Here is a 26,918-nt window from a genome sequence, read left to right as displayed (position 1 = left end):
CGTTAGGATCGTATTTATGTTATCTACATGTTTATACAACTGTTAGGCATGTTTTCAACACTTGAAATTCATGAGTAGTTTTAATCTATTATTTAATTAAAGTAAAACTTGTTCAAATCGTAACTTATTTATTTAAACTCTGAAATAGTCCGTTCAAGTTGCATTTGTTTCGTAACGACAAGATCTACGTATTAGTAATGATGTTTACTATATTACTATTTCATAAAAATCATAGTTTAAATCATATTTTGATTAAAGATTATGCAACTAGGTTTTATACATAGAATATGATTTGTTTTACTTTTGTTTTATAATTTAAATCTAAAATTGACTTAATTCAATCCATATTGTTTATAAAATATCTTTTGTATATGAAATCATATAGTTAACATAAATGAAGCCTATAGCTTTCTTTTCCACGTATTAGGCAAATCTCTCGGTAGTTGTAACTTTTCACCGTAGCTTCGATTAGCGTGCCTCTCGCGACTATGTGATCGTAGCGATACGTAGAACCATGTTTCAATCTCTTTTACTTATTTTTCTATGATTGGTGTACTGTTCTGATATAGATGCAACTGTATGCTATGCATGTATGTGTATGGATGTTTGTGTGGTGTTCTACGATTGTCCAGTCGGTGAGATACACGTGGTGATCCAAGAAGAAGAAGAAGAAAGACATCGAAGAATAAAGCTTATCGAAGGATCGGTGTGTAAGGCAAGTATAGCATGGGATTATCCTTGTTACCTATTCACATTTAAACACTTAATTCATATTGCATGTGTCTACCTTGGCAACTATAGTAAATTCCCTAGCTAATTGATATCCTGGATTCCTTGACACCTTTGGGTAATTGCATTGGATAGTTTTTGCTAGTGCTTAATCAAAACCATGATCTTGTAACTTGACTAATGATATATGCAATAAACATTAAAACATGACTTTTTAGTAACATGGAATCAGGGGGCTGGAGTGTTTATATGCTTCAGATTCCTCTCCCTAAGGACTTATCTGTAAGCGATCATCCGGGACTTATAGTACAGCTATGAGGGCTATATGGCTCTGGCTTTAGCTCAGTATGAGGATCTTTTCTAGCTTGTTAGTGGTTACCTTTGAGGCATGGGGTATGTTTCCTTTGCTGCTAGGAAGTGTGTACCGTGCTGCGATGCCCACGCTTGCCACTCCTAGAGATGGGCCACATACGCCTGGCGGCCCTAACATGTTAGACGAATTCTTTGAAAGGCTTCATAGTGAACCCTGCCGACCTTCCTTGGAAGTAGGTCAAGAGAATAGCTACCTCGGGCGAAAGGGTAAATCACAACTCACAGTGAACGTGTACAAACTCTGCAGAGTATAAAACTGTTATAACAGTTGTGCTCACGGACACGAGCGGCCTTAGACCCTTATGGAATAGAGATGATCACTAATGGATAATGGTACTAATGATCAACTGTTTATGCTATACATTATTCATGTTTACCTGATCATGAGTTTATGGGCTTATGGATAAACTTGTTGCCAACCAATTGCTAAAATTATGATAAACAAAGGCTAATTGCAGTAAACCAGTGTCAGCCTTTGAGCCTCATGAACCCCATGATATAATTGTTAAGTATGACATGTACTTATGCTTGCTTTATTTTCTATACTTGGATAAAAATCCCGAATGGGTACCAGATTGCTGGTTTTGGAGGAGTTAGGCTTGTGGTCAACCAGTCAGTCGTCCCTGTGAATTTGGAGTCTTCGCCAGAAGATCGGAGTCAACTTTCCGCTGTCTTTACTTTGAGGTTATTTTCTTTTTACTAATACATTATGTAATAAGTATTGTCTCTTGATAATACCCTGATTTGTGGCTATATGTGAGATTTGACTTCCTGGGCTCACATATAGTGTGTATCTGGTTTTGTCTTTAAAACCGGGTGCTACAGCCGCAAAGGGGGATCAATAGTCCGATCACAACAGATAGGAATCGCAACCCTACCAAGACATCCCGTGGGCCACAAAGGGGGATCAAGACCCTTAGAATCCTTTTGTCTGAAAAAGCCTTTGAAGGAGTATCCTACTCCTCCGCAGGCTCGGAGGCTACTGTCGGATATCAGTATTAGGGATACCTAGAAGAAGGAAGCTTATGGCCATGAACGCTGACTTGCTTAGATGGTTGAGAGCGTATTTTGGTCTCGCCCGACCCCGAAGGTACGGGCTCCATCACGCCTAACCCCGAAGGTATAGGCTCCGTCTCGCCTGACCCTAAGGGTGCGGGCTCCGCATCGCCCGACCCCAAGGGCGCAGGCTCCATCACGTCAGGCTCCATCACATCTAACCCCGAGGGCGTGGGCACTGTCACGTCTAACCCCAAGGATGCGAGCTCCGTCTCGCCCGACCCTAAGGGCGCGGACTTTGCCTCGCTAGACCCTTCGAAGGGGGATTCCGCCTCCCCCAATGGGGGTCCGTACCGCCTCCAACCACTACGGGCCTAAGAGTATGAACCCAGAGTCAAACTTCTAACATCATAAAGAGAGTAGGCGTGTCTTGACGTGACTCGCGGCCACGACGGGCCAAACCTGAGGACTCACGTCGCCAACAATGTCGACTTCCGTCAGGGGCACCTGTTGACCATGTTGGCCGTCGGGAGGGAATGGGGCACCATGACCGGCTGACGACGCCCGCATGTTGCGCTAGTGGCAAATAGGGTCACGACGTGGAGCCGTCCCCATCATCATCTACAGGACCAGTGGGACCCGCGTAAAGGAGATGAAGGATGACGCAACCCCGGAGGACTTCTTGCTCCTGGATTCTCTCTCTCCCTTTCTCTTTCTCTCGTGTAACCTACGCCTTCCCCTTTATCTATAAAAGGGGAAGCAGGATGCCCCACAAAGGGCATGGCTGAACGAGCTCAACGAGACTCAACTCCATTCGACCCTTTCACCAAAGACATGGGACCTGCTCCCTCTTTCGCCCGTTTGTAACCCCTACTACAATCAAGTGCTGGTAACACGAGCAGCCTCAAACTAGACGTAGGGACATTCCGCTCGAACCAGTATAAACCCTTGTGTCTTCTGAGCACACCATCCGGCTAGATGCGCAAACACAAGTTTACTAGTCGGCGGTTCAAAACACCGACAACCATGTTGTTAATTTTGCTACGTGTACTTACTAAAATCAAAACATGAACATTCTCTTTTATTTTAAGACTTAGAAAGATGAAGTAGAAAATCAAATTAGAGGAATATCAAATGGTTATTGTCTGATCATGGCGGAGAGTATTTTTAAAATAAAATTTTCCAAATTCTATAGGGAATATGGAATTATTCATGAGAGGATGCCACCATTCTCTTCACAATCAAATGTGATTGTTGAAAGAAAGATCAACACTCTAATTGAGTTGGTTAATGTCATGTTTGGGATAGGATGACTTTCCAAGAAATGGTGTGTTGAGGCTATAATTGACTGCGAGTCATGTCCTCCATAGGGTTCCTATGAAGAACAAAGAAATCACACCTTTCGTGGAATGGGAAAACAGAAGACTAAATCTCTCCTACTTGTGTACTTGGGGTTTGTTTGGCTAAGGTAGATGTGCCAATCAATAAGAATCGTAGACTTGGACCAAAACTTATTGATTGTGTGTTTTCTTTGGGTATGCTATTCACAACATGGGATATATATGGTCCTAATAATAATAAACTTTGGAGTACCTAACATGCATGTTGGTACAATCTTGGATTCTCAAGATGCTATATTTTTTTAGAATGAATTTTATATGAAAATACACCTAGCTCATCTAGCCATGAACCCATATTACTCCCTAAACAACATGTTCTGATAGAATACACTGAGGAAGTGCACGTGGAAAAACCCCAAGGAGGATGACACTATGGTTACTCGAAAGAGTAAGAGACAAAGTGTTGCAAAGTCTTTTGGTGATGACTATGTTGTATACCTCATGGATATGACACTCCAAGAATCATTAAGGAAACATATTCATCTTTTGACACTGACTTTTGGGAGGAAGCGGTATGTAGTAAGATGGATTCTGTGATGGCCTCCCGTGGGTTAGCTGACCTAAATTGGGTGTCGTCCTCTCAACTTGCTCGCCGACCAATCATATATAAAACCCTATAGTGTCACTCCTACAACCTCCACAAGCATGTAACCATAGGATCATCAAGTTGCAAGGTATACACACATGCATGGTGACCACACATCGAAGGCCAATTTACTTGAAGAATCATCACGTCCAAAAAAGGCAATTATGACAAAATCAGTTATATTGTTTTTATAATAACATAAGTGGGTAATTTTTAGAAAATGGAATGGATCAATTCAGGGGCGGATCCAGGACGGGGACAAGGGGGGTGGGGGCTAAATAATAAAGATTTAGGGCTAGAGCTTAGATATTAATGGTGATTTGAGGACTAAGTAACATTGATTTAAGGGAGAAATCAGGCTCCCTAGGGATCCGCCCCTGGATCAATTGGTTATTGTTGTCGGCGATGAATATTGTCTACCTAATTTATGGCTATATTTTTAAAAAATTTATTAGAATGGTTAGAATTTATCCTTCTTTTAGAGTGTATCGTGAGGATTAACATGAACTTGTGGATGTTCCGTTGGGAACTACTTACCTCCATTTAGTAGTAATATATGAGGGACTAATGATGCTCATGATGCAATAATACTTAAGTTGGTAATTTAGTCGTTGAGTCGTGACAATTTGTGTCACACAGCAAACATAAAACGTCAATAAGTGTCATAGAAGAAAATGTTGCTGCACACGGGGGAATACCAGAGATGATTATAAACATTTCAAAGAACCTGCTAAAACTTCCGAGTAAAATAGAGGGAAAACTGATCCACGAAAATTACAAGAGCCCGGTCTTCTCCAAGGACAGATTAATTCCATATCGTTTAATCAAGCTACATGGAAAACTTGAGGAAGATCATATCATATCACCAGTTTAACAGCCAATAAGTTAATGGAGAGGCAGCCTATGCAGTGAAGACGCGTTCATTTCAATGTGCTGCTGCTGCTGTTGATAATGGTGAGGCACTGCTAAGGTTGTTCCCCCGAACTTGCAATGGAAGAGTTGGTCAAGGTTCTGGTGTGACCCCAGCAGCTTGTCGAGGATCGACCAATCGGCGGCGGCACCGAAGCGCTCACCGCTGTTCAGCGGCATGTCACTGGCAGAGCCTACATGATGTCGTCATCTTCACCATGTTGTGGGGAGAACAACCCATGTCGAGCAGGTTCATGGCCACAGCCGATGTGCCGGATGTAAATACCGGGGCGCCCAGCGGCCCCTCCGCACTCATGAGGTGTGGAATGTGCATGGAGGGGTCGAAGGCGGGGACTCCGCCATGCATGAGCTGGCGGAGGTGGAGGCCGTGCTTCTGCTCCACCGGAGTCACGCCGCCCGGGGAGTGGAAGAAACGGAGTTCGTCGTCATCGCCGGCGCCCGCCACCATGCCCAGCTGGTCGTCCAATCCCCTCTGGATGCTCTTTTTCTTGAAAACCCTACACACCACCCATCCATCCTCCTGCATCGCATGCATGCATGTTTCAAGAACCATCATTGACCATTTCCAATTTCCATGTGCTATCTCTCTGCACCAAAGAATTACTACTAGCTAGTTGTGCGCTTAGTGCTGCTTACCGTAATCGGCACCTCGACGTTGTCATCGTTGAGGCGGTACTCGTGCATGATCCAGTCCGTCTTCTTGCCATGGGGTGCCCTGCCGGTGTAAAACACCAGCGTCTTCCTCAGGCCGATCCTCCTCCCAGCGTTGCCGAGGAAGATGGCCTTGTCCCGCCCCGTTGCCTTCCAGAACCCAGCCGTTGTTGCCCGGTTGGTTCGTGTCCCCGTAGGATACTTCTTGTCCTTGTGGCTGAAGAAATACCACTCATCCTGACGCTCCGTCCCAAACCTGCACTGATCTGCATCGTCCACCATGAATAAATCTTGTGAATCACTAGCCATTAGCTACTTGTTTTCTAGTACATCGCATTCGGATATATGTATATATGATTGATGAGATGAATTGGTTAGTTACCTTTGAGGTCCCATGGTTCAAGCTTGTTGAGGTCGACCTCCCTTATCACATCAAGATCTATGGGCTCATAAGCAACCTTCTTCCTCAGGTAGTAGTAGAGTAGCTCCTCGTCAGTCGGGTGGAACCGGAAGCCCGGAGGCACTGCCAGTGGAGAGCAGCTCGGATGCATGCTTCTTTACCTGAGAAATCAGACAAGAATTGAAGCTTGCTCAAAATCAAGTTTCAACCTTATATAAGTTCCTCACTGAGCGAAGAAAAAACACGTATATGCACATACCTTGGAAAGACACCTTCCCTTGACTTTACTTGGTTGTGTGCAGCTTGAAAGCAAGAACAACACAGCCTAGAGACCAGCAGGAGAGCCAATGCAAGATGGGTGTGAAAGCTTGTGCTTGTGATGTTGCAAGAATGAAGTTGTTATATAAAGAAGAGGTCGAGAGGGTTGGGCTTGGACTATTTGGGATAATCTTGGTTCTCAGCAAAGACAAACTGGGCTATAAAATATGCACTATATGGGTCTATGGCCAGTCGAGAATGGGAGTTAGCTGTAAAATCCTGTAGGCAAGGGCGGATATAGTGCTCCGTATAGTGAGTGTTGTGGATTTGGTCATGGCCGGTTTTGGATGTACTACAGGAAAAGATGGGGAGATGTTTCTGGACTAGGGAACCCTGCCACAGAAAATGGCCTCAGAAGGAGCAATGGAATGTCTCCATCTGCAAAACAGCAAAAGGCTTCAGAAGGTGATTTTTTGCAAATATATCCTGGCAAGAGAAGGTTAAGTAGGTGCTAATAAATTGCAATATTCACAGAAACATATCTGTAATGTTTAGTATTCATGAACTTTTTAATGCATCACAGGTGGTTCATGCAAGGTTAACTTCATGAAAAAGAAAATCGTCATTTGACCATGGCCAGCAGTGTGGGAATCAGCAGGGGAATGAACATACGAGAGTTCCCATTCCTTCTATATTCCACATTCCTCTTATAATCCCTACATGCTGCCCTTAGTTTATTACAGTATAGACTTAGTTTTGTTTTTGACTGACGAGTGACGACTGGATAGCATTTATTATGATATGATCTACTTATCCCGAGTAGTATAATAAATCTGTTAATCTAGTAATAAAAGTTTCAAATGTTGCCGCGGGCTCCTCACTTCGCGCGTGGTATGTATCTGACCAGGAATTAAGTTTAGACTTGGGATTTGACCAGGCCTGGTGGATTAATAATTGTCTCATGATCTTTTTCATTCTAGTTGAAACAACGCTTCACAATCTGGTATGCCTACGTCGCCATATACATATAGTAATATAACGAAAAGACAGTGTTGTCTTATTTATTTACTTGGCAACAAGAAAATATACAAACGAAAGAAGATGTGTGTGTGTGAGAGAGAGAGAGAGAGAGAATCACAGGAAAAGAGTCAAGAATTTCTGTGCATGCATGCATGCGTTGATGAGATAAGAGATTTGCTTGTGTTCTTGGCAACCTTGCAAGCGTACAGTACACTAATTACATTTTTCTAGGCAAGGTAGTACAGTGACCATATATTGATACTAGTGCTACCAATTGTGTGCAAGACTTTCAAGATGTGCGGTCGATTCGTGTGTGTGTGTGTGTGTACGTGCAAATCCAATAGAGATATATATATACCAGGCTAAATATATACCAGCTGCCTGTGTAATTATTACCAGTTGTCTCGAAAAAATCTATATAGTCCACACACAAATCAATTGACTAATTAACTCTGATCCTCAACCGTTTTTTATTACTAGTATCGCTTTAGAAAACCTGTGTACATTCGGGTTTCTTTTGGAGAGGGGCATTCATGACGACCTTGCTTGTGTGTTAAGATGTTGACTAGACTAGCCGCAGCAGCTTGGAATATATAGTGCAGATTCCTCCTGTACCCTCGAGCAACTTGGCCTCCAGCACTTGGCACGGCTGTACGGCACAATGCCATGACTACCGGCGCCGACGCCGACGCACCGCCACCGTGCCATACCGGACGGTTGCAGCCTTGCCCTCGCAGGTGCATGCACACACAAGACGAGTACCCAGTAATCAGCAGTACCCATATGCATCTGATCTGACCATCGATTTGACTATATATATGCAACCAGCTGGATATACATACATATGATTACTGCACAACAAGAACAGAAAAACACTCAGGTACACTTTTGTGCAGCAGCCGGCCGGTCGACCTACCGAGCGCGCGCGCGCCGCCGCCGGCCGGTCGCCGGAAAAGATGGATGAATGCGGAGCCATTAACTGGCATGCAGATGCAGGTCGCCGGCGATCCCGGCCAGATGAGCGCGTTCGTGCATGCATGCACGCGTAGACACGACGTATAAACCCAATCGAAATTATTGATGATGGGTGAGGGCGTGCGATAGCGAAGAATGGAGGAAATCTTTACTTGATTCGTCGCTGTCGATGGATGCGATATGAGAGGGAGATGGAGGAAGGGGGCGCGGCAGGAGGCCCTGAAACTCTGGCTGTGGCACAGCCGCGCCGTTGCAGCTGCACGTGCGAGCGCCGCCCGCTGGTCAGCTTGTATCCCGGCCCGGTCGGGCCCTCACTTCGAGCTCGAGGGATTCATAGGCTAGCTAGTATATTGAACATAAGCAAATTGTGAATTCCGTTACTATCAATAGGCTGACGAACGAACCAATGAAAAGATCTGCTGGTATATTTGACCCAATAAATAAAGTATAGTTCAGATAGCCATGCATGGATACAGGGAGAGGGAGCAAATATAATAACAGCCGGTTTGCTATTGATGAGGGTGCTCCATGGACAGGGATTGCAAGTTTAGGAGGACAGAAACTCTCGGTGTTTCAGGGGCGCCAAGTCCAGCTTATACTATGTGTGAATGGATGGAGTAGTTAACAGAGTTGTTCCAAGTCCCTGTTTGCAGTCTGATCTATGATAAGTATTGATTAATAACTCAACTATATTTATGCCCGATGATATAGCTGGCCGGATTCGGAAGAAAACGGTTGCAAGTCGGTTTAGGGAGTAATTAGAAGATGCACATCAGTTGCTTTTGGAGGCCAAGTTGTTATGACCTCTAGTTGTACCCCTAGAATGCGAGTAGTCCGTTTTAGTTCTTTTCGCCCAGCTTGACAGTCTATCAAACCTGTAAAGTTGTTTGCGCTGTTTGCGCATGTAATTCTCTCCTCTCGTTATTAATATATGCCGGCTATACTCCGGATCTTAAAAAAAAGATATAGCTGGCCGGATGGATTCTCACGCTATCTAAATCACGAGCTCCAACGCATGTTTGTGAGAGGTCAAACATGGAGCCACATTAGGATTGAACCAACATGAACATGCATGCGTAAGCTCTTACTAGCACACTGCACACCTCAATGTCCTAATTTTATACTTATCAATACTGTTATTCACGCTTAAATGTACATCTTGGTTCACTAAATTATTTGTAACAAAAACTATTTTATAAAGTAGTAAAATGTAAAAGCACTTCCTTTAAGGAAGCTAATTTTGTTACCATAGTAAAGTTGATTTGAGGTGGATGTAGAGGTTAGATGTATTAATTCATTATTCGGAACTATTCCGATAATTGGCATATTGTGTAGGCATCATTAGAATGTCATCTAAATTTGGCTCTCCTTGTATTCGGTGAATAGAACATCTTTCTGCATTTTTTATAACCATTTTTCTGCATTAAGGGCGTCCGCAACGAGGCTAGCAAAATCGCCAGATGAATTGGATGAGAGAGAAGCCGAAGAAATATATTCTACTCATGCTCTTTCAGCTAGCCCCACTCGCTCATTTCACAATGCAAATCCTCGGGCTACGAGAAATCGCCAACGATTTGTTCGTCGCTGGCGAAGCGTCTCTACCTTCCACGTAGAATGGAAGCTGGAGACTTTGCCCCCCGTTGTTGCGGACGACCTAAGTGATCGGCTATAGCATGCATACTTTGGAATAGGAACTTGTTATTCGCAAATCTGTGAGTCAAACATTTTTAAGTTTGATAATGTTTATGGAAAAATAGTATCAACAAATATATCTTAAAATAATTTTTTTATGAAATATATTCCGTGATTAGTCTAACAGAACTTATTACATATTATAAGCATCAATATTTTTCATATGTTTAGTCAAATTTAAAAGAATTTGATCTCTCAAAAAAACGAGATGTATGTATATTCTCTCAGGTTTGGCATGGAGGGAGTTACCTCGGTACCTGGCTACCTGCAACTGCAGTTCAGACATAATCAGAGCATCGTTCCTTCCCAAATTATTCTGCATGCCAACAGCTCACAGCATTGTCGTTCCTTCCCGAATTATTCCATCTTCATGCATCCAGATAACTAGTCCGTCCTGTGTTGCACTGACTTCGTTCCTCCTACTGTACATATGTCCTGTTCCTACCAGTGACGATTATTCAAACAGATTACATGCATGTAGACAAATTACAGTTCATCACAGCATGCAGCAGGTTCATCAAGGATAGCTAGAGACAAGGTTCCCTTTTCCCATATTCTCTCCTGCCACTGCCACCCCATTCGTGTGCGTGATGAGCTCCAGTTTTATATGGTCTGTTTGTCCCCTTGACCCGTGGACACACGCGCACACATTGGTTAGTTCTGAGCTTTTCGCGCGATTTTCATGCATCAGTGTGTGTATGCATCTGAACATGTGATCAGATTACAACGAAAACTAGCCGCTAAGCCGGCCATTAAGTTTGACCATACAATTTAATGCATGTCGTCATGATAACAGGAACTTCGTCTATAGTAATTGTGATTCAACAAGATCTAGTAGCCCGGCTGGTCAATAGTCATGTATCGCAAGTAAGGGGGTTTGTGGGCCATTGCGTGTCTGTAGTTTGTGTGGGTGAATTAATCTATGTATAGTAGTTTTTTTTTCTTGGGAAATTCTAGGGATGTAGTACGTATAGTTAACAGATTCAATGTGTGTGCTGCTTGCTTGCTAGTCGGCAGTTCTTCGTGGATGATGTTGGAAAATTTTCTCTCCAGCATGTACATATATACATGCATGTGTGTCGAGTCTCTAGCTTTCTTTCTGGCATCAGTTGTGCCAATGACGGAGCCAGAATTTTTTTTTAGCTGGGGCGAACTCTATACACAAGCTACATCCTAATCAAAAGCACCAAACAGAACAATGCTTAGGGAGAGTACCACACAATCATCAATCACGCTTACCCAAAAGCAGCGCTTCCTAGTGAAGCTGCTCCTCTCCTCCCTCCATCGCAGGCTCGCAACAGAGCTGCCAAAGCAGTAGCAGTTGAGCAGCTCCTGCCTCCTAGAGTCTTGGCCGGCCGGTGGGAGGCGGTCGGCGGCCGCAGAGGGCGGTCGGGGGGCGAGCTGGCGACGCCGACGGCCAACGTGGAGCGGCGGGAGGCAGGAGGCGATCTGGCGACCGCGCGACGGTCCGCACTCGGCAGTCGGCGCGGAGGTGGAGCCGCAGTGGCCGGCGGGTAGGGCCTGGCGGGCAGCGACCAGCTCCTCGCGAGCTTGGCTGCAGGTCACGATTGGGGGATTTGGAATTTGGGAACGAATCCACCGGTTAGGGAAGAAGTGTGCTTGTGTGAGATGGTGGGCTTTCAAGGGCCTCTCACGGTCTCACATCTGTTGGGCTGAACAAAGTAAATAAAAGGCCCATTCTGTGTGCTCGTTTATCCTCTCACCTCTGCTTTCTTCTTCCATGCTCGAGCGGCGCAGGTCGCTGCATCCTGCTCGTGCTCGCCACCGGTGTTAAGGAAGAAGGGGTCCGGGGGTCTTGGACGAGCTCGCCAGTAGCTGGGGCGGCCGCCCCACCCCGCCGCTAGGGTGGCTCCGCCATTGAGTTGTGCTAGCAGCATGGTTTCCTCGTGAACTTCTGTGCATAAAATACTTGAACATGAGTCCACACACATATTTTGATGGAACAAATATAAGGAAATGCTCTACTCAGGGCATCCGACGCTCCTGACGTGCCCTTACTGGGTCTGCGGAGCCCAATATAGAGCTTGCTCCTAGCTTCTCCATAAGAAAAATGTCGATTCCCCACTCCTCCCCGTCACGGCCTTATTTCACCTTGAGCATGCGTCTTTCCTAGCCGACTCCACCGTTCCGCCCGCCCGCCGCTCACCTTCCTAGTGCGGGGGATGCTCGCCATGGGTAGCGCAGTTGCCCGGCGCTATCGCCTCCGGTGGCGGGGACCGCACCCGCCTGCCCTATCGCCTGGAGCTATGCAACCACTCATCTGGCCACATAGCCGCTCGTCGGGGCTACGCAACCGCCCGCCCCGCTCGCATCGCCCCCCCCCCCCCTCCCCCACGCCACTCTATGGCATCGAGCTCCACGTCAACGACCCTCCATTCGTCCAAGCAGCAAGTAGATGGCACGTTGAAAGTGTATGTTTCAAGTGTTTCAGAGGTATGTTGCGAGCGTTGTATAATGATGTTGCAAAAGTAGATCAGGATATGTTGCACATGTTGTAATGGCTATACACGTATGTTTAAAGTGTATGTTCCAAATATTTCATCTGTTACAGACGTATATTGCAAGTGTTTTATTTGGATGTTGCAAAAGTAGATCTAAATGTTGTATATACATGCATGTTGCAAGCATATGTTTCAAGTGTTTCAGGTGTTTCATACGTATGTTGCAAGTGTTTCATCCAGATGTTACATATGTTTTGCAATGGTTTTTAAGTGTGTTCAGGCGTTTTCGCAAGTGTCTTAGACGCTTATTTCAAGTGTTTCATCTGTCTTTTTTTTTGTATGTTGCAATTGTTATATTTAGATGTTCCAAAAGTAGATCAGGTGTTGCACATGGGATGCGCGTGGGAAGCGGCTAGCGGCATGGGCGACGTTCGGGGCGGCGTTGCGACGTCCAGGGTGGCGCAGGCCTGCTGTTGGGGCGCTCGCTTGCTAGCCCGACGCGCTAGGATGCCTGCTCACTCGCTGTGCGGGCACCATCTAGACGCTAGCGTCCTGGATCGGATGTCCGGGCGCTAGCAAGTCCCCAAATATAATGGCAGAACAAGAGGATGAAAAACTTAGCAGATCTATTTTCTGTCAATATAAACGAACTGCATGCAACCAACAGTCTTACCGACATTTTTTTTGAGGGAACAGTCTTACACACAAGCACACTACAACTCCATCGGCCGGGGTCGTCGTCGCTGCAGCGAACATTGTACCCCAACAACACGGCGATGCATCTGGGCCGTGCAATGCGTGAATGCATGGCGAATTTGGCGATACTACAGGTATCGCGATCCCGTGTGGATCCATAACGTGTTCTTAGCGTAGATGCCCGTGCCACGCTTGATTAACACAGTCAATCTGCTCGTGTACCTCGATGGAGATCGCTGATTTGTTGTCCATCCGGCCTGTTCGCTGGATGGTTTTTGGGCTAAGCCCAGCTGGTACTGGTTTGTTGTGAAAAAAAAACACTGTTTGCTGGTTGATAAGCTCTAGTTGAAACCAATAAGCGATCAGGCTGATCGTCTTGATCTTTGTAGAGAGCTAGGGTTTCGTTTCCGCTGACGCACACTGACACAGCCACACAGGCGGATATACGTATCTTCAGAGCAAAGCAACATTGCAGCTGCTGTTGCTCTCGTTCGTTCTGATCGATGTGTGTTGCTCTCCGTACGATCCGATCAAGGATAAAATTTAACAACCCTTAGCTTAGTGCATGCATCAATAATCGTATTGAGTGAACTCTACTCAAAAGGACTACCTGCATATGTAGCATAAATATGTATGAGCTCGAGGGATAAATAAAAATATCTTACCAAAGATGGAATCTAGATCAGCAAATCTTTGTTCAACAGATATCTTGGCTCCAGACCCTCTTTCACATGCTTATTCAAAAATAAAATAAAAAGAGGACCTACTCTCTTCTAGGCCAGTCTAGTGAAGATCGAATAAGATTTTCGTAACTTTAAAACCTTCATAGTTAAAGATAGGTCACAAAATTGGTTTTAGGAGGATATGGTTAGGAGGTTCAACCCTGCGGGGTCAATATCTTAGCTTGTAGTGCACGTCACAAACAAGACACTGTAGGAGAAGCTAGTCTTCTCAACACCTCTTCTCTTAAACTTTCTTGCTTGGCGTTGAGATCTCATTGGATATAAGCTAAGTTAGTACTATCATGGAATCATTTGCTTCACGTTGTTGACAACAAAAATGTGTCGGCATGTGTAACGGACTCCACATCTAAGTTCCTGGCATCAAGACGATCGAGAAATATGCTTGGTTCATCGTGTTTGGAGTTCAAACGAACAAAGTATGGTTTCTATATGCTACCATCCAAACTAGCCTGGCCGGGTCCCAAACCGCCCTGGCCGAAAGACTGGCCTAGCCCCGTGACAACCGGCCAGGCCAGTTCCAGACCGAGCCCGGTAGAGTCCAACTCAATGTGTGCTAGCATTCTAATCGGAACGGGAATTGGAGTATCATTTTATAACATGGGAAACGAAAACATTCATATTCCAGAACGTGGAACATGGGAACAGAAACGTGGGCCATGTTCCCGTTCCCAGGCTACTAAGATTCTAATTAAGGTGCCCGTGGGGTAGAAATAGTAGTTTGCCCACAGCCAAGGCCCCGTGTCCTAAGTTGCTTGCGTTGCCAAAATAGCAGTTCGCCTAGCGTCTATGGTGATAAAACAATGCCTTGCCTAGGCATCTATGGTGCAAAGACACCAATTCGCCCAGGGTCCGTGGACATGCCAAGTCCCCTAGAAAAAGCCAGCTACCCTATGGTGCTCGTGGGGCAAAGACAACAGTTTGCCCAAGTGCCCATGGTGCAAAGACACCAGTCTGCCCATGTGTCCCAGCCATCTAGGCTAGGAATAAGCCAAGTCATCGGGCTGACGATCGTACGGTAATCATGGGGCAAAAACAGCAGTTCGCTCAGGCATCCATGCTGAAAAACTGCAGTTCGCCCAAGCGCCCGTGGACAACCCAAGTCCATGGGTCCTAAGCTGCCCGCGCTGCCAAAACAGCAATTCGCCTAGGCGTCTATGGTGCTAAAACAACCCCTTGCAAAGGCGTTCGTCCCATCCAAGCGAGGAATAGGCCAAGTCCCCGCGCCGACGCTCCTATGGTGCTCATGGGGCAGAACAACAGTTCACCCATGCGTCCGTGCTGCAAAAATAGCGGTTCACCCACACGGTCATGCTAAAAAATGTGCGTGGCTAACAGGGCGTACACACGACTTAAGTGCCACCGCACCATGAGGCTAAGAATGTACTTATGGATGACGGCAAATTGTGTATGCATGATTGATTGGATGGCGAGGAACGGCTATGACTCGCAGTGTGCATAACGGATATGGCTTACGAGAGGCCGAAACAGGTCATGAGAGAAGGATAAGGCTTACATCAGGCAGAAAAATGGCTTGCATCGGGCCGAGAACAGGTCACGAGAGGCAAAAACAGGTCACGTCAGGCCAAAAACAGGTAACAAGAGGCAGAAACGGATCATGGGAGAAGGATAAGGCTCACATCGGGCTAAAAATGTCTCACGCAAGGCGAAACAGTTCACATCGGGTCGAGCACAGGTAACGAGAGGAGAAACGGCTCACGTTGGGCCGGAAACGGGTAACGGGAGGCGAAAACGGCAAGGCCGGGTCAAGCCATGGGTGAAAAATGCTAAGTCGGTCCGGAAACAGATCTGGGAGAAAACTCAGGAAAACATGCAAAAAATGGTGGAAAACAGGCCAAAACGGTAAAAATAAATTTGATCAAAGCAACCCCAAATATTAGTCAAAAAATTTTACCATGACTTAGGCTCCCACCATTTGGTCAAACTTACTCTCCAAGAAAGTTATTTTGGAGAGTATTTTTTTTTAAGTAGGGTTTGGGTTTATGGTTTTGGGTTGCGCCAAAATAACATGTTACGTCGGGTCGCAACTTGCAACCGACGGTGCAGATGCAGCTGTTCAGTCAGTTCTTATGCAAACCAATTGTACAAATAGTTATGCCGTCCGTGGCTTTACCTGCCTACAGACACTGATAAGCTCTAGTCAATCCAAAAACCAACTGTACTAGACTATTGTAGTGTATATTAGATACATGATACAGAAAAAAAAAACTCCAACCTGGTTACATATAGAACTGATCCATACTACAAAATCAAGTCCTTACATTGCGTGCTCATTCACATTCTGGAATATATAGTTGTCGGGCTACCTAAATATATAAAAATGAACCATGACAAACACTTAGCTATTCGCCTATTCCAGATCCATATTGTTGAATTGCGTCCCATAAGCGAAGGCGAGTATAGCAAATGCAAGTATGGTTATGAAAAAGACTGCAGTGGATTTGCATGGATGAGCTTGTCGTCTAATAAGAACCACTGCTTCCTTCTGACCGTTCTTTGCAGAATTGTGAAATTCTACACTTGGGCATGTCAGATAACCAAAGAAAAGTCCAGAAATGGTTGCCCCAAGATGTGCCCTGCAATTGATTAGAATAAAGGGAAACACTAAAACGACTGAATACATTGGTTTCTGTAGTATTGAATTGCATGGACTGAACCACCGACCAATTTAACCTAAAAGCTAACATGATGGAAAGGGTGGGCAAATTCACTTTATATTTCAGCACTCCCCTCACATGGACAGTCATCAGGGCTCACTGCCTCAGGTGTGGAATAGAAGCGAGCAACAATCATTTTATTTAATTATGGTAACCAGGATTTGACAGTTAGGAAAAAGACAACATAAGCACTACAACATTTGGTGTAATATAGTTCTGATTATTTCAGGTCCTGTGCTACCTAAGATTGTATGACTGATCCTTATGTCAATTTATTTACATACCCAGTATTGTTAAAAACTACAAGGCTCAAAATACCCTAATCTTTAACCCATTTTCATAATTCAGGCATTTGATAGGTGGGTTTGACTATTTAGCCTTCCAATTAGCAAACACTAAGAAACATGACAACACAAAATAGAAAATTACATCGAAGATTTTAGTAAATTTTATGAACAACCCGAAAAGTGAAAGGCAATAACTTTATCTGTGTTGTTCAATTTTTTGGTCAACATAAATGTTAAAGTATATACTAGTTCCGATGGCAATAGTTTTGTCCAGATTAGTTAACAGTATTTGTATGTCATCATATAGGACTCAATAAAATATAAAGATTTTCTTACTTCACAATTATTCTCAGACTTATTAGGACAGATTAAAGTTTTAGAGATGTTCTTTGATCATAAAAATGGCCTTAGAAGAACTTATAATCTGTTTTAAGAAGAAGACTGACATCACGTCATTACATTACCAGTTGTCAATTCTCCCAAAAATGCTCAATAAGAAGCTCAAAGCTGCAGCTATCACAGCCTGCCAGAACATACTTTCTGAAACGTCCTTGTCAATGACTTGCTTGTTTTGACTCTGATACACCAGCCACGCTCCAATTAAAGAAAATACTGGGCTCTGTTTTGAGTTTCAGAAAGGAACATTAATGTTTACATCCTGTGTATATTTATCCAGTGCCACGAACTTGAAACCAAATGTACAGTCTACGTAGTTGTTTAAAATTTCATCCAAATTTTACAATGTCTACATATCATTGTGTAGACGGACACAAGTTTGGGACATAAACAAGAAGGTATATTCTTTTAAGGTAGCAACATGCTATACCACTATAACCATTTTAACATTTACCTAAAACCAAAGCAAGTTACTAAGTTACGCAATGAAGTAAAAAACCATATGTAAGTGACCTTATCTCCAAAAAGAAAACTTTGAGTTCAAAGTGCTAATGATACAATAAAATACTGGATAGAAAATTTAAGCTAATTTAGGTTTTCCTTTTCCTTCTGTAAATTGTATCCACTATAAATTATGTAATCTATTGCTTTCTAGAAAAAAATGGTAATGTAATTATACATTATTTTTGTTTACTACTTTTTGCTCGAAACTCGCATTGCACAGGCGAGGGTAAGGCTTGCCACTGACACCCTTCCCCAGACCCCGCACAGAGCGGGAGCTCTCTGCACTGGGTACTTTTTGCTCGAAAGAGAAAATATTAGATTAGAGCGATGAATGAAAATAATAAAGCAAGTATATGGGCATTCTTTTCATCTAATATGAATATATGATATCATTGAGGCAGGCAACTTACTGTGCCACAAACGGTTATCTCAGGAGTGTGAACAAAACTGCTCAAATTACCACAGATTCCTCCAAGTATGTATATCAGAAAAAATGTCATTTGACCATATGCCCGGCATACTCGAGGTCCAAATATAAGCAACGCCCAACAACCAAGGGCTATATGTAAGAAACCAGAGTGCTGCAGATGTCAAATTACAGAAACATTTCAGATAAGCTGAGTGGGTTACAGGTCTCGCTAAATGACAGAATATAGCCAGTGTTTAGAAAACTAAGATCCACCTATATACTTGTATATTAATTGATATGATCATGATGTGCAACCTTTCTGTCATCAGTTGTGCATAGATTTGATTCTTTCGCATAAACATGCAGCTGACTAGTTCTACAGGAAGTAAATATGTAAATGCATTTCCTAGTTCATAAGCAGTATAGGACCAACATTGTGAGTTGTACTGACAAGTCTGACAGTATACCTGCTTATGGTTGGGTCATATGGCTCAAGTGCTAGAATGAATAGTTCTAGTTGTTGTATTCTATAAAAAATAGTGTTAGAAAAGGAAAGCTACAAGACCATTTTACAGTAGCTTGGCGGCTGGAAACAGATTTGCACAGAAAGCTTAACTCCTGACTCATTACTAAAACATGGTTGCCTTACTTGAATAAATAAATGGATAAATAACATTTAAAGATATAGATATTAGAAAAAGCCCTGTTAAACTTATTTTCTAGTAAAGGGCTAATCCATTAGTTGACATCGCATTGGCATTGTAGTAGCTAAGCATTTTGTTTATATGGTGTACTGGATAGCAGTGCAAGCATTGAATCACAAAATAAGACAAAACGTGTGTATTACTTGTTTTGTTTTTTTTTTCCAACAAATTCGAGCAAATCTGAAGCTCTATGCTTACTAACATAGAATAAGTTTGACCTGAGCTACTTTTGCACAGAAGATTTAAGGAAAGGACCGCTGTAGCACAGTAGTTAACCATAAAAATTAACCTTGCACCTTATATTGTTTAGAGCGTGGGATAGCTTTTGCCTTTCTAAAACTAATAGATCGCAAACCACCTTGTCAAAAAAAAAAAAGATCGCAAACCACAATAACAATGTAAGCCAACAGAATTTTGTGAAACTTTATCTAGCATAGAGGGAGAAGGAATACCAGGCACATTGGTGTTAGTAGTCTCCACCACTCCCCTGAAAGTATTAAGTTGTTTATCTTGGCACCATACAACAAAGGGAGAGACAAATATTCATTTTCAGAATTTTTCACTGGACTTGCTATTTCGAATAACAGAACTGCAATATTAATAGCAGCCAATAAGTTTCTGCATTTTTACAAAATTCAAAAGTTAGCTAACAAAATGTGGCGATATGAAAATATTTATAACTTCTGCTGAAGTGTGCAAAAGGACAAGGACTACATGCATGTTGGACTAGAAGGATCTTAAGAGATTAACAAAACCAACGCGAATAAGCTGGTGTGTTTGGCACAGTGTAGTTTGATCTTTTGAACTGAGCGTTTCCCCCAGTTTTGTTGTCCCAGTTTTATGGGCATTGCAAATTGTTATTTTTTATTAATATCACAATTTCAAAAACTCACCCAAATTTGTAGGACAATGTCAATCCTAGATAAAAGTTGGGAACCAAGAAATTGCATTTTGAAACCTTTTTAAGGCACAAGCTAGTGAGTTCAAAAACTTTTTTGCTACTCACATACTGGGGGCAAAGTTGTAGCAATGTGTCGAATAGAAGGAGCCGTTGATTCACACTTTCCGTACTCTGGGGTCTCCGGTTATGCAATTTTTTTTGCCTCTCATGGATGTCTTTTTATCTTTAGAATCGAGGAATAATGTTGAACTCATATGTTTTTTTCCCTACACAAATGGTGGTGGATTTGGTAGTGCTAGCTATATCTTGTAATAATTGTGGACTAATGCCAGTTTCATGAAGGCTAGAACTTTCTTCTGTTGTCTAAAAAAGGGAAAGCCCACAGTTAACCAAGTTTTGTTTTCCTGAAACCTTGATGTGAGAAATCATTGTTCACATAAAACAGGAGGTGACATATTTATCCATTTCTTGTTCTTCTGATGAATTCCACATTAATATCAATAGCAGGAGCTGATGGTACTAGAATCAATGTATGGAAGTTCTGGATATCACCAAATTTGAAAGGAACTACATGCCCAATATGGCAGTTCCAACTTGTACCTGCAGTGCAAAATATCTGCACCGTGTTGGCTATTGTGGTTGGACAAGAGTGTCAGTGGATTCAATATGCTTCAATACTGAAAGTGGTAAGACATACTTACGTCAAACAGAAACCGGATGCTTGATCATCTGTATGCATGTCCAGGAGACTTTGATAACTCTTGATACCTAAAGTAACATAGTTCTTTTTCATTACCATGTTTTGGTGGCGACCATCCATACAGCTAAGTCAAGTGACTTTACCTGTGTTTCCTCTGTCAATCTGTACCTGCAAAGAGCCTACCCTGTTCTTGAAATTGGCATCCTCATCAGCAATGATCGCATCAACTTCATTTGATGATGATGGACCACTTTTGAGCTTCTTCTGAGGCAAAGAGTATAGCTGCTGAGTGGGATAGAGTTTAGAAAAATAAGATTCCAGTGCCCTCAGCTGATTTCCTTCTTCCCTTTGAAATGGACTAGAAATAATCTCATCGTCTTTGGAGCTGCAACCCTCATCTACATCTTTATTATGTACCTTGACAATAACATACTGTCTTGCCTTTGGTTTTGATATTGACTTAAGTGAACGACAAATGAGATTGTCATCCTTCCCAAAATGACCAAGATGCCCGGTATCGTGATACTTGGCACTATTAGATCTTAATGACAACCTCTCTGGCGCAACTCTCGTACGTTCCATCTGTTCATAAGATGCCGGTTTCCATTTAACAACCCCAGCCATCAGATGCCTGAAATTTTAGAAGTATTAGTGTTTGTCAATTATGCAAGAGGCAGGACAGTGCAAGGCAGAAATGCCATGCTCAAGATCGCGTCGCGGACTGCGCAGGCTACAACCAACATCTACATGTACTCAACGCAACGCCGTGGGTGCCTGGGTTGTTGTGGTGTCGCCGGCAGTGGCCGGAGCTCGACAAGACGGTGGCAGCGCAGCATGCATAGACGGAATCAATGGCGGAGCCACCCTAGCGGCGGGGTGGGGCGGCCGCCCCAGCTACTGGCGAGCTCGTCCAAGACCCCCGGACCCCTTCTTCCTTAACACCGGTGGCGAGCACGAGCAGGATGCAGCGACCTGCGCCGCTCGAGCATGGAAGAAGAAAGCAGAGGTGAGAGGATAAACGAGCACACAGAATGGGCCTTTTATTTACTTTGTTCAGCCCAACAGATGTGAGACCGTGAGAGGCCCTTGAAAGCCCACCATCTCACACAAGCACACTTCTTCCCTAACCGGTGGATTCGTTCCCAAATTCCAAATCCCCCAATCGTGACCTGCAGCCAAGCTCGCGAGGAGCTGGTCGCTGCCCGCCAGGCCCTACCCGCCGGCCACTGCGGCTCCACCTCCGCGCCGACTGCCGAGTGCGGACCGTCGCGCGGTCGCCAGATCGCCTCCTGCCTCCCGCCGCTCCACGTTGGCCGTCGGCGTCGCCAGCTCGCCCCCCGACCGCCCTCTGCGGCCGCCGACCGCCTCCCACCGGCCGGCCAAGACTCTAGGAGGCAGGAGCTGCTCAACTGCTACTGCTTTGGCAGCTCTGTTGCGAGCCTGCGATGGAGGGAGGAGAGGAGCAGCTTCACTAGGAAGCGCTGCTTTTGGGTAAGCGTGATTGATGATTGTGTGGTACTCTCCCTAAGCATTGTTCTGTTTGGTGCTTTTGATTAGGATGTAGCTTGTGTATAGAGTTCGCCCCAGCTAAAAAAAAATTCTGGCTCCGTCATTGGACGGAATGCGCAGCGCAGGTGAAGCTACTGTGAAGCTCCAGAAGCCTTACCACCAAATTGCTGGCGATGGTGAGCATTTAGCGTTGGTGGCAGCTGGTTGGTGAGGATTATTGGCGACCTTGACACCTCTTCAGTTCAGCCCGGTGCTAGGGGCCGCAGCTTGCCATCCGTCCGGCCCCGACCGGCAGGCGGCGGCGGGCATGGGCATTCGGGATCTGTGGGCAGGGAGAGCAGAGCGCGCGGGGCTAGGGCAGGAATTTGAAGGCTCCTGGACAAGGTCTCCAATCTCCATGGACCATGGGGGTTGGAGTTTAAGCGAGAGGGGATAAGGATGCTGCGGCCGCCTGACCTCCGAATTCGAAGGCCGCCCGACCTTTCTTTTCCTCCACTGAAAACCACCCTTCAAAAGGCTCTCGAATTTCCACCAAATTCTATATAGTATTTTATTGATTTAGCTTCACCCTCTATACCTGCTTCATGCTTATATTTGAAAAAAAACATGAGTTTCTGTCTTTAAACATTTCAACTACCATGTGACCTTTAAACCTAAAACTTTGGGGAAAAAATGGTATACATATATATTTGAAGTCCAGTGTGTTATAAAATCATAGTCAGCATAAGTTGTATTACATAAAATCATGTTGGTGTGTTTTGGTAGGACTCTTTAAGGTTTCAACTTCGACTTCTCTAATCTTTTAGGTCAAAATTTATCAGATGTCAACTTTAGACCCCGTTTGGCAGAGAGAATCAGCTCTGAAAGCTCTGTCAAACAATTTTCCAGATAGAAATGATTATGTGCTGATTTCGTGAAGTAATTTTCTGAAATTAACTAAGAGGTTAGGAGCTGAGATATGTAGCTTCTCCTGATTCTGTGAAGTGATTCTTCATCGTGATCTTAAGAGTTTATGCTAAAGAATCAAAGAGAAACACTTTCGGCCACAAAATCACTTCTATTAGCAGCTTCCATAGATAATCGAAAACAGATGAAACTCTACCAAATAGACCCTTAAAATAGCTCCACCAGAGAAAGCACTAGCACAGGAGAGGAGCCATTTTTTCGACTATAATGGTGAAACTATCTAAATGGTTTATCTAATTTCTTAGTTGAAAACTTGTCAAACACTAACTCACGAACAACTTCATGAGAGAAGCTTCACATCCGTTTTTTTACTACAATGGTAAAACCATTTAAATATAGCTTCTCTGACTCTTTAGACCAAACGGTTGCAAAATAAGCCATGTAAACACACACGCTTAAATTTCTTCTCAATGTGTAACTTCTCATTTAACTCACCACCTGAATCTGACACCAAATGCAAACATACGGATGTCCATGCATTTAGAATTTAAGCTGTTATGCATATTGAGTTACTTAATTTCAGAAATAAATGCATATATTTAATTAACTTACCTATTATAGGATGTGTTTGGGCTAGCCGAGGTTAGTTATTAGCATGAGCTAAAAAATAGCCTAAAATAGGTAGAGTTGGCTAACAAGTAGTTGTGTCATCTCCTTCTCTAAACTTTAGAGCTAAAGCTCCAAATAGATGGTCTAAAATTAGCTCCAAACTTTAGCCCACCTCACATTAGAGCATTAGACTAAAAAATGAGCTAAAGTGCTCTAAAGTTTTTAGAGCTCTAAAATTTAGAGGAGATGATCTAAACAGGCCTTTAGTAAAAAATTAGACCAATGATAATTAGGCTTACGCATTCAAACAACCTCTTAGAATCCCTTCGTAGGAAAAAAAAACTCATAGTAAAATAATTCTATATGATAGCTTAATACTCCCAACATTCCAAATTATAAGATATTTTGGCTTTATACATATATGTTGTTATGCACTTAGATATAAGTTATGTATAAATACATAGCAAGAAAAAATAATATATCTAGAAAAGACAAAACATCATGTAACTTAGAATGAAATGGAGCATAATAATCAAGTTTGTTGAAACAAATGATCGGTATGCTTGATCTAGATAAAGATCACGAAGCCAGTTGCCGGTATATGCGATCGCAACTCGACCATGAAAGATGCGACCAAAACAAACAAAGAGTAGAGGAAAGTGAGGAATTGGAGCACAGCTGAAAGATAGATTGAGGTCTAACCAATCAGCAGCTGAAGCCATCCAACTGGAACAGACTTTGGTAGCTAATCAGGTGAACAAACCTGTCTTTGCATCTACTCCTACCAGCTCAGCTCCTAGTAGCTAGCTAGGTGAAAGCCGCGAAGGAGCGAGTGGCCCATAGGATCCGGATGTTTTCGTCCTTGCTACTAGAACTAGAACTGAGGATGCTGCAACATCCGGAAAGTAGAGAGGTTTTAGTGGTTGTGGCAGGCCATGGCCCATGGTGAAACGTGTGGTCCTAGAGAAAGTGGAGAGCAGCTGCACTTCAGTCACACAATCACACCAATGGACGGGGGCGCGGCCGAAGATAAAGCCCAATGGCAAACGCCGAACTGATTCTTGTGGGTCAGCCCATGAAGGCGGGACCAAACACGTGTTGGAATGTCTGTAGCATGTGCGGACTTGGGTGGTAAGTACTTCTCTTCATGCAAGAATAGATGCTGACACTGACGGGGGTCTAGGAAACTGACGTTCTTTTTTTTCTTCTCGTAGAAACGTCCTTGGATAAATTAATTCCTAGAGCAGTATGAAATCAAATTTTTTATGTTTAACTAAATTTATAAAAAAAACACAAATACTTATGAAATAAATAAGCACATTAGAAATATATATTTTATGACGTATTTAATGATATTAATTTGATGTTATAAGACCAACCTTAGTAGAAGTTTTATGACATTAAATAAGTTGACATGACATAGTATAGATAGAGAGAAAGATGATGAAAGTTTCATGAGATGAAATGAGTTTCAGGGGATAAAACTTATCTACACTATTTTCAACACAAGAGTCTTTTTTATCATGAGTTGGTCTATAGGGCCTTTCATTCAACTCTGTGGACTTCGCTAAATCACGAGCCACCAGCAGAGGCTATGCCCAAACATTGGCCTGACCTAGATCCCAGCTTAAACCTAAGCTAGCCAACTCATGCGCAAGCGAGTTACAAGAACGTGGAACATGGAGAATGGACGAACAAATAAACTGCTCATGGAGGAGATGACGTTTACCTACAAAGAGAGAAACGTTTCTCAGTTTGTCATCGAGGTGCTTGGTTTGAAAGTTGGTGACCATACTCGTTTGTTGGTAGTTACAAAGTCTAAGGATTTTGATGATAAAGTGATGGTCGTTGCTCATGCTTTCAAGCAGATTCGTGCCGTTCATTTTGTGAAGAATTTCAAATTCTGTTATGATCAAGCTGATGATTACTGTTTATGTTTTAGCTCAGGAGGATCACCATGATGCATACTATCGTGCTTGGAAAATTGCAGTTGCGTGCTTGGAAAATTGCAGTTGGTAAAGAATGTGTTGCAATTTGTCAAGTTAGTAGTATTTTGCTAAGAAAGAACTCTTTCAGCGATTTCTTTGATATTCTTGTAAGGATCAAGGTATGTCTCTTATTTTTAGGTTTGCTTTATTTTTGGAATTACAGATGAAGTTAATTTTTTTTTTCTAATCTTGTGTCTTGTATTTTAGATGACCTCACCTTTTGCCATGCTTTATGTGTGCATTTTTTCCTTTTATGTGTTCTTATTTGTTTCTAAGTAGTAGTTTGCTAGTGTATGCTCCATTTACAGTTGTTGAATATATATAACTTATGCCTATTTCTTTGGTGTAATTTGTATGTAATATAAGTGTAAGTCAAGACTAAAAGGATTGAACTTATAGTATACGGTACTTTTAGTAGCAACAAGCTTTACTAAATTAAGTTATCGTATTCTCCAACTTATAAGATAATCTGCTTCTCCCCTCTCCACTCTTTTTCTGCAACAAAGTTTTCCCATTTTGGTCAGCTCCTTGCTATTCCTATTGAGGTATGGCAATAGACCATCACCTCCTTGTACTAGGTGTACATTTAGATGTGGTAATAGGCCTCTAGTTGTAGCCGCTTACCTCAGTTGTACTTAGTTGGTAAGGTTGATTTTAGTCTTACTTATTTGTATGTAGTGGCATACCTAGGTTATTGATTTGATTTTCCTATTTTGGTAAGGTTGTTAGTAGATAGTTAGATTGTGTAGATCTATGATTGAATTTTTATATATAGGTAAGGTTGTTAGTATGTAAGGTTATTGATTTGACTTTCCTATTTAAATTTGTTCTTTTTGTAATTCTTTTATTTGTTTGTATATGTTGTTTCTCCAAATGATTCAATAGCTCCTGATGCTGCTTTGTTTTGTTGTTTGTTGTTGAAAATTTGGATCTAGTTGTTGGACAACAAACTCGCCTTATCGGTGCTAAGGGCTTGAACAGTCTTGATAAGGTTAAACTTGTTGCTCGTGCTGTTAGCAGAATCATGGCCCTTCATATCTGCCCATCTACAAGTTTGCCTTAGATAAAATGAATGAGACTATATATGTTTTTGTAATTGATGAAGAAGATGCTAATATGATGGTTGGGCATTCATTTGATGTGGAACGTGAAAAATGTCTTTCTACTGTGTTTTTAGCATCAATGTTTGTCGACAAAATATGGTCGGCGGTCTACCTAGGGGTATGCTCAAGGTAGTAGATTATCGACAGATAGGTGCACAAGCTACGAACAAGATGGTGACGCAAGACAGACACGAGGTTTTATCTAGGTTCGGCCGCCGTGAAGGCGTAATACCTACGTCCTGCGTCTGATTGTATTGCTGTGTGTAAATGAGATGATTTTCGAGAGAGGTCCCCTGCCCGCCTTATATAGTCTGGGG

At 43.1% G+C, this 26,918-nt stretch overlaps 1 protein-coding gene and 1 pseudogene across 1 annotated transcript; both read right to left on the bottom strand.

Moving 5' to 3' along the window:
* Nucleotides 1-4,968: 4,968 nt before the first annotated feature.
* Nucleotides 4,969-6,425, bottom strand: LOC136463088 (NAC domain-containing protein 76-like; annotated as a pseudogene).
* A 9,507-nt stretch (nt 6,426-15,932) lies between these two features.
* On the bottom strand, nt 15,933-24,411 carry LOC136466908 (RHOMBOID-like protein 9, chloroplastic). Its single transcript, XM_066465424.1, has 7 exons — nt 24,213-24,411; nt 20,630-21,117; nt 20,488-20,554; nt 19,338-19,503; nt 18,183-18,353; nt 17,337-17,491; nt 15,933-16,504 (listed from the first exon to the last, which is right to left on the bottom strand). The coding sequence occupies exons 1-7, from the start codon at nt 24,230-24,232 to the stop codon at nt 16,279-16,281; spliced, it is 1,293 nt and encodes a 430-aa protein (XP_066321521.1). The 5' UTR covers nt 24,233-24,411; the 3' UTR covers nt 15,933-16,278.
* Between the last annotated feature and the right edge of the window lie 2,507 nt (nt 24,412-26,918).

The sequence above is a fragment of the Miscanthus floridulus genome, chromosome 7, assembly GCF_019320115.1.
Source record: "Miscanthus floridulus cultivar M001 chromosome 7, ASM1932011v1, whole genome shotgun sequence".
Taxonomy (NCBI): Eukaryota; Viridiplantae; Streptophyta; class Magnoliopsida; order Poales; family Poaceae; genus Miscanthus; species Miscanthus floridulus.
This window is presented reverse-complemented; position numbering and strand designations above follow the sequence as displayed.

Coding starts and splice junctions, on each gene's coding strand:
- LOC136466908 (XM_066465424.1), bottom strand. CDS start 24,232: ATGGCTTCAGCTGCTGATTG. Junction 20,555..20,629: donor GATTGACAGAGGAAACACAG/GTAAAGTCACTT, acceptor ATGTTACTTTAG/GTATCAAGAGTTATCAAAGT. Junction 16,505..17,336: donor TTTGGGAGAATTGACAACTG/GTAATGTAATGA, acceptor AATCAATTGCAG/GGCACATCTTGGGGCAACCA.